The sequence below is a fragment of the Bicyclus anynana genome, chromosome 26 (assembly GCF_947172395.1).
Source record: "Bicyclus anynana chromosome 26, ilBicAnyn1.1, whole genome shotgun sequence".
Taxonomy (NCBI): domain Eukaryota; kingdom Metazoa; phylum Arthropoda; class Insecta; order Lepidoptera; family Nymphalidae; genus Bicyclus; species Bicyclus anynana.
In genome coordinates this window covers 5788124-5804777 of record NC_069108.1, presented here as the reverse complement: position 1 = coordinate 5804777, position 16654 = coordinate 5788124, and the positions used below count along the sequence as shown (strand labels likewise).

General features: G+C 37.5%; 1 protein-coding gene across 1 annotated transcript in view; it reads right to left on the bottom strand.

The window, feature by feature from the left end:
* Positions 1-15458, bottom strand: part of LOC112044900 (programmed cell death protein 4) — a 32272-nt gene extending 16814 nt beyond the window's left edge. Inside the window, exons 1-2 of the mRNA XM_024080904.2 lie at positions 15002-15458; positions 4490-4650 (exon numbers count right to left, since the gene is read on the bottom strand). Of these exons, the coding sequence (XP_023936672.2) occupies positions 4490-4650; positions 15002-15254 (414 nt within the window). The 5' untranslated portion in view covers positions 15255-15458. The remainder of the gene's footprint in view (positions 1-4489; positions 4651-15001) is intronic.
* Between the last annotated feature and the right edge of the window lie 1196 nt (positions 15459-16654).

Here is a 16654-nt window from a genome sequence, read left to right as displayed (position 1 = left end):
ATGTACTCGTATATGCTAGGAGCTATTTTCATAAGCGACAGAATCCGCTACCCGCGTCAGTGTGGCCACGCGCTTATCCTCTCAGCTTTTTTATGTAACTGTGTCGCAACATGCGTTTAGGCATTCGACAGACATATCTACGACTCCGGACTTATATTTAGCTAGACACTGCTTAGGGATGATGACAGTTTTTTAAAATTGTATGCATATAAATTAGGAGTATGCTAATAGTAAAACAATTTTGTAAAAGTAACAGGATATCTGCGATCATTACTTTCGGAGCTACAGGGATTTAAAGGGTCATAAGTTGCGGCACTGCCACGAATCCCTGAAAAAAACGCCCTATACAAACTGGCACGAATTAATGACGTCGATGGTCATAATGATCGTTAGATTTTTATGGGTGTTCAAACAAAATTACAAATATCTTTTTAATGTGGGCGTTTATGTTTAAAGTTCACATATTGAAAAATGTCACGTTTAATGTAAGGAAGGTAAAAATTTATGAATTTTCACCTAAATACGATAAAAGATTTTAGAACCAAAGGGGTGTGGATTTTCATTATACTCCTAACAAGTTAGCTTCCATCTTAGATTGCATCATCACTTACCATCAGGTGAGATTCTAGTCAAGGGCTAACTTGTAGAGAGAATAAAAAAAAAACCTCATAAGAGCAGCGTTTTGAGCCTAACCATATTCCAATTTATGATGGTGAGAGATGAAATAATAGATAGGTATAACTAATCAATCTATACTAATATTATAAAGCTGAAGAGTTTGTTTGTTTGTTTGATTGATTGAACGCGCTAATCTCAGGATCTACTGGTTCGATTTGAAAAATTCTTTCAGTGTTACATAGCCCATTTATCCAGGAAGGCTATAGGCTATATATTATGCCCATATTCCTACGGGAACGGCAACCACGCGGGTGAAACCGCGCGGCGTCAGCTAGTTAAATTTAACTAATCAATTAATCAAATAACATAAAACTAAACTAAGACACACTCTAAATAAACGCGTCGTCGAGTGCTTGGTACAAAACTTTCGAATACGTCTGGATGGTCTCGCGGTATCTAGATAAATATATATCCGTGACGCTCTATAGGAGCGTCGTTGACACTTGACATACTGTGAGTTTGTCCTACTTCGGGAGAGGTTTTTGAACTATTTAAACGAGACCTCTCATTATTATTTATCTCCTTAAAGATCATTAAAACTATATTTTTACTAGCGGACGCCCGCGACTTCGTCCGCGTGAAACTCGGCGTAAACTTTCAACTCTACCCTACCCCATTAATTTTTTAAATTTTTTCTGTCATAAGGTAAAGGTAGGATGAAAATCCACACCCCTTTCGGTCCCTTCACGACATCGTACCGGAACGCTAAATTGCTTGGCGGTACGTCTTTGCCGGGAGGGTGGTAACTATAACAGCCTTTCTTGATGAGTACTGTTTACCAACAAAGAAATTAGAAATGAAGGTAGAAAACGCATTTCATAACTTATTTATTTTAAATTATGCATGGTTTGTTTATAAAATGTTATATAAAATGTATTAACCATATCTAATTGTTCTGAGCTTATTAATCAAATTCATTTTCATTAATTTAAGAACAAGTTAATTATAATTATTATTAGGTGTGAAATTACTAGTGACGTATACCCTCACTTTAATTTATTTCTTGGTAAACAGTACTCATTAATAAAGGCTTAAGTTGTAGTATATAGCCAAGGCCGAAGACTGCCAAAAAAAGGGGGAGATAGCCCAGTGGCTTACATTCGAAGGGCGTAGGTTCGAATCTGGTCCAGGGCATGCACCTCCAACTTTTCAGTTGTGTGCATTTTAAGAAATTAAATATCACGTATCGCTAGCGGTGAAGGGAAAACATCGTAAAAAAACCTGCATACCAGAAAATGTTCTTAATTCTTTAGGTGTGTGAAGTCTGTCAATCCGCATTTGGCCTGCAGGCCTGACCCTTCTCATTCTGAGAGGAGACCCGTGCTCAACAGTGAGCCGAATATGGGTTGAATGAAGTAGTTACTTAGTTTAAGTTTGAGTATTTGCAGTGTCTACCAAAGCGGGTTGCTTTTAATGAACTTCGGTACCTACAAGCGATAGATTGGAGCTTAGCCAAAGTAATAGGCAAAATTTTGTCTTAACAAAAAATAACTTTAACTAAAAAGCGAAAAATTACATCCTACCTATGTGCTACCTTCTGATCAGTTTGAAGGCGGTGCCAAGCCAGTGATGTTTTAATTAAACACGTTTAAACTACAAAATTTCTGTGGTTCTTTCAGAAACAGCTTTAATTAAAACACGACACTGACTTGGCACCGCCTTCAAACTGATCAGAAGGTAGCACATAGGTAGGATGTTATTTTTTGCTTTTTAGTTAAAGTTATTTTTTGAGTTGGAAGTCGGTTGAATTTTTTTTATTAAAATTTTTATTTTTTTATTTTTAGTGTTAGCATACCTACTGCGTGTGTACGGTCACAACCTATCTAAGTGGAAAGTTCTTATCAATACAAAATTATCAAGTCCAAACACAAGGTTGCTACTGTGAACCGTCGAGGAGTTCTCTTCACTGTCCCTCGTCTTCATCACCAGACCCTTAATACAGTTACAACCCATATAGGTGGAAAGTACTCATGAATACAAATTAATCAAGCCCAAACAAAAGGTGACTGCTGTAAATCCTTGACGAGTTCCATCGTCTGTGTTTCGGCTCCATCATCAGACCAACTCCAAACCTTCATAAAGTTGTAGTGGTTTAAAATAGCTTGTGGAAACACTAACAAACGCACTAGCCGTCTCTACAACTTTCGAAAGTTCCCCTCAATTTCTCCAGGATGCCATCATCAGATCCTGACAAGAAAAAAATGGGACCACCCTGGAAGTAAACCCTTCAAAACAAAAAAAGAATTTTTAAAATCGGTCCATAATTGACGGAATTATCGCTGGACATACATAAAAAAAAAAAACATACAGCCGAACGTAGAACCTCCTCCTTTTTGGAAGTCGGTTAAAAATAGTAATTTACTGTTTTGTTTACATAGTACAGTATTATGTAGCCGGGCACAACACAATAGGCGGGCTAATGAGTGTTGCAACACGTAACTTGGATACGTGCCAATGACCTGCATAGAGGTTGTGCTAGGTCAGGTACGAATAGTTGTCAGCAACCCATATTCGGCTCACTGCAGAGCTCGAGTCTCCTCTCAGAATGAGAGGGATTAGGCCAATAGTCCACCACGCAAGCCCAATGCGGATTGGCAGACTTCACACACGCAGAGAATTAAGATAATTCTGTGGTATGCAGGTTTCCTCACGATGTTTTCCTTCACCGATTGAGACACGTGATACTTAATTTCTTAAAATGCACACAACTGAAAAGTTGGAGGTGCATGCCCCGGATCGGATTCGAACCCACACCCTCCGGAATCGGAGGCAGAGGTCATATCCACTGGGCTATCACGAATAGTTGACTTATATCAAATTTAATATAAACAATATTAATTTTGTGTAGTACAAAATATATCGATATATGTATAAGGGTCCGAAATATATCGATAAAAGTTAAGGATTTCTTATAAAACTTATTTTAAAAACATGTAATTTTTCAAATTTTCTAAACGTCAAAAACTATGTCGTCCATTTTGTGACGTCACAATGTTACCTAATGGTCAGACGCTCCGTTTGTATGGTATTTGTTATAGTGACGTCATGAAACAGTTGAAATATAGACCGTCATGGCCGACAGGCGTTTTATCTCTTAATGTCAAAAATATATTTAAAAAAACTAAAATTTTCATGTAATTTTTTTTTTAATCTAGTAGAACAATTTTTTTTTTATATAATAAGCTTTACAGCTCTGGGTCTTAGTCCTTTTGAGCCCGCTAGTAGAACGATAATGAACTATAGACCAATTAGAAAAAGTGTCAACTAGCCTATTATATTATCAAACTGAAGAGCGGTGATAGCCCAGTGGATATGACCCCTGCGTCCGATTCCGGAGGGTGTGGGTTCGAATCCGGTCCAGGCCATGCACCTCCAACTTTTCAGTTGTGTGCATTTTAAGAAATTAAATATCACGTGTCTCACACGGTGAAGAAAAAACATCGTGAGGAAACCTGCATACCTTTTCTTAATTCTCTGTGTGTGTGAAGTCTGCCAATCCGCATTGGGTCAGCGTGGTGGACTAAGGTCTAACCCCTCTCATTCTAAGAGGAGACTCGTGCTCAACAGTGAGCCGATTATGGGTTGTTGATGATGATGATGATTATTTAAAGAGAGAGTACATACAAGACTTGGTCATCATTCTGAAAGAAGACTCGTGCTCAACAGTGAGCCGAATATGGTTTGTTGATGATGATGATGATGATGATGATGATGACTATTTAAATAGAGAGTACATACATACTTTTACAGACTATTTAAATAGAGACTCTGTCATCAAGGTACCAGGCTAACATAAAAGCAAAGAGCTTACCGCGATCTCCTCGGGATCAGCCTCGACTATGACCTGCTTGAACTCCACATCGCCGTTGGTGACAGCTTCCGAGTCGTAGTTGGGATCGTTCGCGTCTTCCACGTACTCCTCGAGGAGCTCCGACCCTGGTACTCCCCAAACGCCTTTACCACCAGCGCCACCTGAAAAAAAACAAACCTTGATTCATCATCATCATCATCATCATCATCATCATCATCATCATCATCATCATCATCATCATCTTCATCATCATCATCATCATCATCATCATTATCCCCGTTTTCCAACGGGAACCACGCGGCGTCAGCTAGTGATCCAACACATGGCATGACATGTCTCCCTCTTTATAGGAATATGGAGTAGACCCACAACGCTGCTTCATTACGGGTTAGCGATCTCACGAACGAGAGAGTACCGTTATAATATGATTATGTATAATAGGGATGATGACAGTTTTTTAAATTGTATATAAATTAAGAGTATACTAATAGTAAAGCAATTTTGTAAAAGTAACAGGGTATCTGCGATCATTACTTTCGGAGCTACAGGGATTTAAAGAGTCAGATTTGCGGCGCTGCCGCGGATCCCTGAAAAACGCCCCATACAAAATGGCTCGAAAAATGACGTCATAGGCAATGTAATGATCGTTAGATTTGTATGCGCGTTCAAACAAAATTACTAATATCTTTGTTATTTGTGCGTTTATCTTTATAGTTCATATATTAAAAAATGTCACATTTAATGTAAGGAAGCTAAAACTATATGAATTTTCATCTAATTACGATAAAAAAATTTTAGTAGTTTTTGAAATTTTATAATCTCATTTATTTTGCAAATATCCAGACAATCTTTGCTTTTTATGTATAAATTAGTTAACATTGACCCTATTTACCCGAATGTATCATAAAAATCAATATATTCAAACCTAGTCATCATCCCCATTGTAGACTGTTTATTAGGTACAGTATGTTATAATAATAGCATCTGAGTCACTGTTAGATAAACATGTACTTACATAACTATACGTGGTCTTTGGTATTTTCGATATACGATAAATAAAGACACTAGTAATCTTAAGTGGTAGGAAATTTTAAAGCGATTTTTTACTATTTTAGTCAAATTGTACAGAATTGAGAGTCGTGATAGCCCAGTGGATATGACCTCTGCATCCGATTCTGGAGGACGTAGGTTCGAATCCGGGGCATGCACCTCCAACTTTTCAGTTGTGTGCATTTTAATAAATTAAATATCACGTATCTCAATCGGTGAAGGTAAAACATCGTGAGGAAACCTACATACTTGAGAATTTTAATTTTCTACGTGTGTGAAGTCTGCCAATCCGCATTGGCATAGTGGTGGACTATTGGCCTAATGTCTCTCATTCTGAGAGACTCGAGCTCAGCAATGAGTCGAATATGAACGATGATAACAATAGACCAGCGGGCATCGAAGCACCACCCCTTGGTGATGCCGCGTTTCCGTTGAGCTATTAAGGCTTTGTACACAACTGAAAAGTTGGAGGTGCATGGCCTGGACCGGATTCGAACCCACACCCTCCGGAGGCAGAGGTCATATCCACTGGGCTACCACAGTTCCATTGTTATACCCACTCGTAATAGTCTTTCCCGACTAGGGAGTTTTTTTTTTTATTCTTTACAAGTTAGCCCTTGACTACAATCTCACCTGATGGTAAGTGATGATGCAGTCTAAGATGGAAGCGGGCTAACTTGTTAGGAGGAGGATGAAAATCCACACCCCTTTCGGTTTCTACACTGCATCGTACCGGAACGCTAAATCGCTAAATGGTAACTAGCCGCGGCCGAAGCCTCCCACCAGCCAGACCTGGACAAATTAAGAAAATCTCAATCTGCCCAGCCGGGGATCGAACCCAGGACCTCCGTCTTGTAAATCCACCGCGCATACCACTGCGCCACGGAGGCCGTCAAACCCACGTTTACCCTTTGGTTACAGAACCCTAATAACCCTCAAACAATTTTTTCGCTCGCTTCAATATTACATCTAGCATTGGTTGGCAAGCTTTAGATAATAAAAGCAACTGCGCAGCGCGCGACCAAAACGAACTATAATATGTAAACACTGTCAAAATATTGGATAGAAGCAGGCGTTACTTTGCGGAAGTTCATCATGATTATACCTATAATGATTTATTTATTTTACTATCATCCGCGAAAATTCGGCGAACCCATGCGACAACGTCACCCAGGTCCGACAAAATACTCTCTACGTACGTTTCACCCCGAAACCGGAGCATCCTCAGGAGATGTTGACTCTACAACGTGCAATTGCACGTTGTCGCATGAGTACGTCGACTTTTCGCGGATGATAGCAAAATAAATAAATCATTATATAACTGTCAAAATACGTAATGCCGGCTCTACACGACGGGTCGCGACAAGCCCCTTGTAATGGCCCATCGCATAGCGTCTCTCGCCCCTTTCACACAACAATCCAACCCCTGTAGCCAAGTGGCAGGTCGATCTCAAGGCTTTTTTTTTATTATTCTTTACAAGTTAGCCCTTGACTACAATCTCACCTGATGGTAAGTAATGATGCAATCTAAGATGGAAGCGGGCTAACTTGTTAGGAGGAGGATGAAAATCCACACCCCTTTCGGTTTCTACACGGCATCGTACCGGAACGCTAAATCGCTTGGCGGCACGTTTCTGTCGGTAGGGTGGTAACTAGCCACGGCAGAAGCCTCCCACCAGCAAATGGCAAGGCAATGGCATTTATCAATCAATCAATCAATCAATCAATCAATCAATCAATTTATTTCTTTGCAGATACATGCATTATATATATTCAGGTGGTCGGTAGATGTAGATGGTAAATGTATCTTGCCAATTTGTCATGCAAATTATTTATTAAGTATTTAATGATTCAAATGACAATTTCACCATTTAAAATTTACATCTTTACAATTTAAATATGTATGAAATAACAGTAATATCAACTTAAATACTCATTTACACTGTAGAATGCCTGTTGGGTTAGGTATTTATATAAATTATTTTTAAAGCAATTTATATTCTTTTCTTTCCTAATTATATAAACTATTATGGTACAGAGTAGTTTTATGTTGTTCGCATCTAAATTTATCATTGTCGCGTTTATTTTCATAAGGTACTAGCTGACCCGGTCAAGCTTCGCTTTGACTAATGTGCGCTTCTTCCCTACCTTTACTACCCAAACCCTACCCTAAACATACCCTAACCCTACCCTACCGTACCCTACCCCTACCTTAACCCTACCCTACCCCTACCCTATACATGCTATGTATCAGAGATGGCGCTGTATGTGAAAAAAGATTTTCCTGCTTTTCTGAAATTTTCTTGAAATTTTTCCTGAATTTTCTTTGCTATAAACCTCACAGAGCCCGAGACCTTTCCAACGAATGCAAAACCTTGGAAATCGGTTCGTGCGTTCTGGAGTTATAGCGTCAGGAAGGAAAACCCGACTTGTTTTTATATCCGTTATACAAGATCCGGTTTAATCGATCGATCGATTGATCACAATTATGAAAATAAGAAGATAAACGATGTAGCGATTTATTATATGAATGGTACACAGAGTAACATAATAAATAGAACTCAAAAGTGATTACAAATATAAGAAAACTATTGTCGAACAAAGGTTATGATTCACAACACTTGTCAGGATAACTTAATTAACAAATCAAACTGTAACCAAAATAAGTCCCTAGAATGGCAGAGAATGACCTTGAGTGGAGTCACGCACTTGTGAACGATGTATGTAGGGTTAAAGGATCCTTTGGCTGATATCAAACACTCCCCTTTTCCACTCAAGTCACTCTCCCCGCCTATCCCAAGTAACCCATAAAGAATTACACAACAAGAGATGTGGACGGCTCGAACGCCACGAGCACACTGAAGCCAACACGAGATCGAGCGACGTCATCTCCGTCACAGACTACTATTTCCAACACTAAACGGCGATAACATAACCCTGCTGGACTGCAGTGTGAAAGGGGCGTGATGGTCTTGGGATGTCAAAGGGGCCGATGGGGCGTTCTTCTTTTAAGATTTCTCCCTAGTGTCAGGTGGGGGTACAGGCCTCGAGACTTGGCCTCCTTGCCCTGGTAAAGGTCCGTTAATATCTGCAGACATTTAGCGTGCCAGACACGTGCCGTGGCAGACAAAATAACATTCTTCTTTACAGTGTTTATTAACGTATTTATATCTATCGTAACGCGACCGCGCAGACATTGACAGACACGTGCCGCGCCCGGTCAAGACAGTATTTATTTTGTCAAGGAAATTCATATTTTTGTGTTTCTGTTACAGATTCATTGTTGTTATTTATTGTCAAAAAAATTTTAATAAAAAAAATTCAACCGACTTCCAACTCAAAAATCAACCTAAACTAAAAAGCAAAAAATAACATCTTACCTATGGCGGTGCCAAGCCAGTGATGTTTTAATTTAAGCCGTTTAAATTACAAAATTTCTGTGGTTCTTTCAGAAACGGCTTTAATTAAAACATTAACTAGATTGGCACCGCCTTCAAACTGATCAGAAGGTAGCACATAGGTAAGATGTTATTTTTTGCTTTTTAGTTTAGGTTGATTTTTGAGTAGGAAGTCGGTTGAATTTTTTTTATTAAAATTTTTATTTTTTAATTTTTAGTGTTAGTACACCTACTGAGTGTGAACAAAAATTAATAATCAATTAGTTGAAACGTTATTTTTTTATAATAAGTATCTAAGTCCTACAATCCTAATTTTAAAAATACTACCTTAACTCATATACAAAATTTTACTCCCCCTTTATCTACACGTAATATGAATATTCAGAAAAACGTGAAAGGTGACTGTCCTCCGTCTTCATCACCAGACCCTATGCAGTCACAATCCATATGGTTGGATAGTTCTCATCAATATAAAATTAAATCAAGTCCAAACACAATGTAGCTACTGTGAACCGTCGAAGAGTTCCCTTAACTCTCCTTCATCTTCGTCACCAGACCCCTAATACAGTCACAACATATCCAGGTGGAAAGTTCTCATCAATACAAAATTATCAAGTCAAAACACAAGGTAGCTACTGTGAACCGTCGAGGAGTTCTCTTAACTGTCCCTCGTCTTCATCATCAGACCCTTAATACAGTCACAAGCCATCTAGGTGAAAAGTTCTCATCAATACAAATAAATCAAGCCCAAACAAAAGGAACCTGCTGTAAATCGTTGACGAGTTCCATCGTCTGTGTTTTGGCTCCATCATCAGACCAACTCCAGACCTTCATAAAATTGTAGTGGTTTAAAATACCTTATGGAAACACTAACAAACGCACTAGCCGTTCCTACAATTTTCGTAAGTTCCCCTCGATTTCTCCAGGATGCCATCATCAGATCCTGACATGAAAAAAATGGGACCACCCTGGAATCAAACCCTTCAAAACAAAAAAAGAATTTTCAAAATCGGTCCACAAATGACGGAATTATCGACATAAAAAAAAACATACATACAGTCGAACGTAGAACCTCCTCCTTTTTGGAAGTCGGTTAATAATAAATATGTTTATTTATTATATTTTACCTCACAAAGTTATTTTATTCATAAAAGCACTTGAGCACTTTTTCTGACATAAAAACTCTTTGCTAAGATTTAAAAAAGCACCATTCATTTTTAGACTGATGATAAAGGTTTTATATTACATTACGGCACATGTGCGTAATGAGATACGTTATGGTATTGAAATTGGTGAAATAAGCGATACTTTACGAGCAAATGTGTTATAAAACCTATTACGCATCCGTTTCATAATTGATCCAGTAATATATTTTTTTTAAATAAACAAACAAATACAGTAGGTGTTGAGTTATCATCGAACGGAGCAGGTTGATAAGCGGACTGACAAATACACAACAAAATTAACTATCGCTAAACCGCTTTAAGCAGATAAGCTTGTAACAACAAAATTGTGTTATTTACTTTTATTTTACTACTAGCTGACGCCGCGCGGTTTCACTCGCGTGGTTCCCGTTCCCGTAGGAATAAGGGGATAATATATAGCCTATAGCCTTCCTCGATAAATGGGCTATCTAACACTGAAAGAATTTTTCAAATCGGACCAGTAGTTCCTGAGATTAGCGCGTTCAATCAAACAAACAAACAAACTCTTCAGCTTTATAATATTAGTATAGATATAATACTCTAGAGAGCCGTGATAGCCCAGTGGATATCTCTGCATCCGATTCCGGAGGACGTAGGTTCGAATCCGGGGCATGCACCTCCAACTTTTCAGTTATGTGCATTTTAAGAAATTAAATATCACGTGTCTCAAACTGTGAAGAAAAAAAATCGTGAGGAAACCTGCATACCAGAGAATTTTCATAATTATCTGCGTGTGTCTGCTAATCCGCATTAGGCCAGCGTGGTGGACTATTGGCCTAACCCCTCTCATTCTGAGAGGAGACTCGTGCTCAATAGTGAGCCGAATATGGGTCGTTGATGATGATGATGATGATGATGATGACTATTTAAATAGAGGAGAGTACATACTTTTACAGACTATTTAAATAGAGACTCTGTCATCAAGGTACCAGGCTAACATAAAAGCAAAGAGCTTACCTCGATCTCGACTCGAGCTCAGCAGTCAATCGAATATGGGTTGATAATAATGATGGTATTATACCACTATAAAACCACGTTATATGCGAGTGTCATATATATTTTACCCCCGTATTCTCACGGGAACGGGAACTACGCGGGTGAAACCGCGGGGCGTCGGCTAGTATTATGTATAGCTGTAGACATATTTAAATGTATATTGATCACAGTTACTGTTATTGAATAATATTAAAACTAAATCGAACCTCAAGGTCACAGTCGACTAAAGCTGATAAACAAAATACCTAGCCGTGGTTTCACCTTGGAATCGCGAAAAAACACCACATAATAGATGTCATTCTTATTCAGGAAACTTAGATGTCTGTTTACGTTTTTTTTTCAACAGTCTTCAAAAAAAAGAAGAAGGTTCTTAATGGTTTTTTTAAAAAGGAGGAGGTTCTCAATGGCTATTTTAAAAAGGAGGAGGTTCTCGATGGTTTTTTTTTTCATTTAATGTTAGTTACCTCATAACTTTGTCATTTATGAACCAATTCTGAAAATTCTTTTTTTGTTTGAAAGAGTATATAGGTATTACTAGCGGACGCCCGCGACTTCGTCTGCGTGAAACTCGATGTAAACTTTCAACTGCCCCTACCCAACTCTAACCCTACCCTACCCTATCCTACCCCTACCTTTTCCTGAATTTTCTTTGCTATAAACCTTACAGAGCCCGAGACCTTTCCAACAAATGCAAAACTGTGGAAATAAGATTGTTAATTAACAATAACAATTAGGGGTATAAAAAATAGATGTTGGCCTATTCTCATAGGTACCGGATAAGCACAAAAAATTTCATCAAAATCGGTCAAGCCGTTTCGGAGGAGTATGACAACGAAAACTGTGACACGAGAATTTTATATATTAGATATTCTTCTTATGTAATCTGGAAGAATATAGTATCATCACTACATCACTATCAACCCATATTTGGCTCACTGCTGAGCTCGAGTCTTCTCTCAGAATGAGGGGTTAGGAATAGTCCACCACACTGGCCCAATGCAGATTGGCAGAGTTTACACACGCAGAGAATTAAGAAAATTCTCTGGTGTGCAGGTTTTCTCACGATGTTTTCCTTCACTGTTTGAGACACGTGATATTTAAACTCTTAAAATGCACACAACTGAAAAGTTGGAGGTGCATGCCCGGACCGGATTCGAACCTATACCCTCCAGAATCAGAGGCAGAGGTCATTTCCAATGGGCTATCACAGCTCTGAATATAGTATATCTGCCTATTATTTTTTAATCTGTGGATAAAACATATAACATTCCCACAGGAAAACCGCAGGGCATCCGGTAATCTAAACTGATAATAAAAGGACCTAAGATTTGATTTTTTGTTATAATAGGTAAAGTGTGTTGTATGTTGTATGGAGTAATCTCAGGATCTACTAAACCAATTTTAAAATTTCTTTTATCATTAGAAAGCTACGTTATTTATGAGTGTCATAGACTATATTTTACCCCCATATTTCCACGGGAACGGGAACTACGCGCGTGCAAACGCGTAATGTCTTCTATAATTGTCACCTTATTATATTTGTTTAAAACGAATAACTAATATAATTTCATATCAATAAAAGTTAATAATTTAATTCAAGAATTAAAAGGCATTAAAGTGCTGATAAACATTTATGATAACACTTTGTTTTCAATTTAATTGTGTGATAAAGCAATCAAAAACAACAAAAAAGTATTTTTCTTTCAACTATCTATGTATACATAATACATAATAAAAAAAACAGTCCACGATTGCATCTTTCTGTTTGTGATAACTTTGAACTGATTTTCATGCAGTTTTCACTAATAAGAGTGATTTATGAGGGAGATTTTGGTATATAATTTGTCTGTGATGGACCTGCCAATGCATAGCTTTAAGCAATGTGTTAAAAAACATTTACTTAGTCGAAGTTACTACAATATTGATGAATTCCTTAAAGATAAAAGCGCTTGGAGGCCGTTGGATCAGCTTCCACCTTCACACAGGAAATAAAACTATAAGAAATCGTAATTGTTATCAATTGTAAATTATAATACTGTATGACTTTTTCAAAAGAGCAACTGTCGAGTTTCTTGCCGGTATCTTCTCAGCAGAACCTGCCTTCCGAACCGGTGGTAGAATCTTTACAAATAGTCAACTGACGTGTCAAAAGTGCTTGTAAACTGAGCCTACTTGAAAAAAATGATTTTTGATTTGATTATGATGATATTAAAATTGATATACATATATGATAATTAATTGTTGGAAGAGTCAGAAAAGGGCAAGCCATCTAGGACCTTTCATAGAAAATGCTGTCTATACTGTTTTTCAGATAGGTATGGTGACAGTCCGTTTCACTCTTGAAAGTTTGCCACGATTCACGATAACAGTACTTATAAAATATGACATAAATCAACTGTGACAGTACCCATGCTATCTGCAAAACACTTTAATAAACAGTCTAAGCCAGTGATTCCCAATGTGGTCTATATCAACCTCTAGGGGTCTATGTCAGCAAAAAAAAATTTGGGGGTCCATTAAATGAAAATGGTTTCCACGATAGTGGATCATAACACATACACTAATAGTAAATATTTTTTACAACATATTATCTTATATTATCAAAACATATACATTATTTTAAAAGTTTTTTTTTTTATTCTTTACAAGTTAGCCATTGACTACAATCTCACCTGAGTAAAAAATTTATTATATATGTTTATAAAATTGTGTAAGTTGTAGGATACAGAAAATCAATATCAAATAAGTAGGGGGTCTACCCAACACGGAAAAACATAGCAAGGGTATACAACACAAAAAAGTTTGGGAAACTCTGGTCTAAGCTATAATTTTCATGAATTTCACTTGAAAACTGAAACAATTTTATATTAACTTTCTTTATTCCTTTGACACAAGGATTGAGTTTATCATCAATAAGCTATATCTATACTAATACTATAAAGTTGAAGAGTTTGTTTGTTTGTTTGTTTGATTGAACACACTAATCTCAGGAACTGCTGGTTTGATTTGAAAAATTCTTTCAGTGTTAGCCCATTTATCGAGGAAGGCTATAGACTATTTTATCATCGTATTCGTACGGGAACGGGAACCACGCGGGTGAAACCACGCGGCGTCAGCTAGTAAATTAATATTAGCAATTAACTTTATTTGAATGTCTGTTTTGTTTTCACATTTAACCTATTAAACTGATTTTAAAAATTCTTTCACCGAAGGAAAGGTTCATAGTCAGAGTGTAACATGGGCTATATTTTTTAACTGTATTCCCAAGAGAACAGGAACCATTTCAGAGAGTTCGTATTTAATAATTGTTTATTGTAAATTATGGTGTTTAATTGTGGCGCGAAAGCGTAACAAACAGAAGCTTACATTTGCATTTATTAATCGATATAAGTCGAAAATAACGCAGTTAAATACGTAACACAAATTACTAATGACTTTGTAGATCGAGTGTAATTAATAACATCGTCAGTTGGGGCCAAAACGGGCCTAAAATAGCCTTGGACGTCGAAAGCTGTTTACAATCATTGATTACGTAACGAGTCATTCAACTATCTTATGGCGATTAGTATTATTGACCTACCGTAATGGACATTGAAAAACAAGCGCCTCTCCCCTCAAATTGATATTGCGCAGAATCGTGGGGTGACCTTCAAAATGCCGCAAGTCGCAACATATAACCCATAGCCTATATATGAACATACCTACATAGCACACCATAATATTATTGCATTGCCGGCTGCGTAAATGTAAGAAAACTTATGTAAATACATCGGAAATGCAGCTGAATTAACAATGTACCGCCTGTCTAGAATGTTCTTCACAAAAACAGTGTATTTTTATCTCAATTGTTAGTTAGGACTTACCTTTCTTAGGCAAGCCCCTGCCGTGCCCATTGCGCGGTCGGCGGCTATTCTTCCAGCTGCGATACTTTGGAAACGAGCTGACGCCAGTAACAGGTGCGGCGGCTTCCTTGCTGTTGCTACGGGAGTATTTCTTGTTTTTGCGACGCAATTTCTCCGGTTGCGAGGCGGCCGCGTCCCCAGCTCCGTCGACCTCGACTTGTTTTTCGTCCGCCGCCACGTTTTCAGAGTCCGATGCGACGCGATCTACTTCCATTGTTGCGACGACAACCGGCTCTGGACGGGACTTTGGGGCGAAAATACGAGCTAAATGGACTGATGCACAAATCCTCTAGGATTCTAGTATGAAATAACGCTTAATAAGTCGCAAATAGAAGACTCAAAACGCATAGATGAACAAGGCGCACAATATTGTACACAGCATGCAGTATACGTATTTGTTTTGAGAGCACACTGACGTGAAGTTGGCACAATAACATGAACTGTGTCAATGGTACCAACATAAACTACTACTGTTTTAACAGAGGTCATGGATTCTAGGTTTTTGAGGAAAATAAAATCAATTATTACAATATTTAAGAATTCATTATTTATTAATGAGATATTTTAATAAAGAATGTGCACGAGCTATTCTTAGATCCTTTTATAAAATCCAACAAAACCCCGGTATTCCGTAGCAGTATTCCAATTATTTGACGGGTATTAAAAAAATATATTAGGCTAATTTCACATCATAGAATATTTTTGACCATTAGAATTTAGATAATTGCATTAATTTCTGGCCGTAAATGTACCTATTCCTAAAAAAACATCTAACTAGGTTTTCTGGGGGATTTTAATGGGTTTGAAATTCAGAGACTGAAAATTAGTTAGTCTAATTTAAAGGTTGCCAAAGGACATTTTTTTTGATTTTTTTCATATGGTTTCTATTAGATCGTAAAAAATACATTTTATTTTTTGTGACTTGAATACTCTAACTCTATCTGTTAGTTGTAAATTAAACTTTGGTTAAACGCCCGAAAATGCTGTCCGCCATCTTGGTCTTTAACTCTTTAGGTTATCTGTGCCATTACGTCAAACGTAATAAGTTCACTAGTTTTAGCCTTTCAGTTTTTGGAGTAATGTTGAGTTTTTGATTAAAAACCAAGATTTACTAACGAAATTAATATAATGTATATATAATATAAAGATAGAGCTACAGAAATTATAGATACGTGTATATTGTGTATATCCTACTAATATTATAAACGCGAAAATTTGTATGGATGTTTGGATGGATGTTTGTTTGTATGTTTGTTACTCTTTAACGCCGCTACTACTGAGGCGATTTGGCTGAAATTTAGAATGGAAATAGATTTTACTCTGGATTAACACATAGGCTTTTTATCGCGAAAAAAAACCATAGTTTCCTGAGATTTGCGAAAACTGATGATTTTGATGATATGAATGTTAGTTACTCTTTCACACCTCGACTACTGAGTTAAATTAGCTAAAATTTGAAATTGAGATATATTATTAACACATAGCCTATTTTTTATCCCGAAAAAATCCATGGTTCCCGAGGAATTGGTAAAAACTGAATTCCACGCGGACGATGTCGCGGGCGTCCGCTAGTTGTCACAATAAAGTCCTGAGTTTTGTCCCAATCCACCTCAT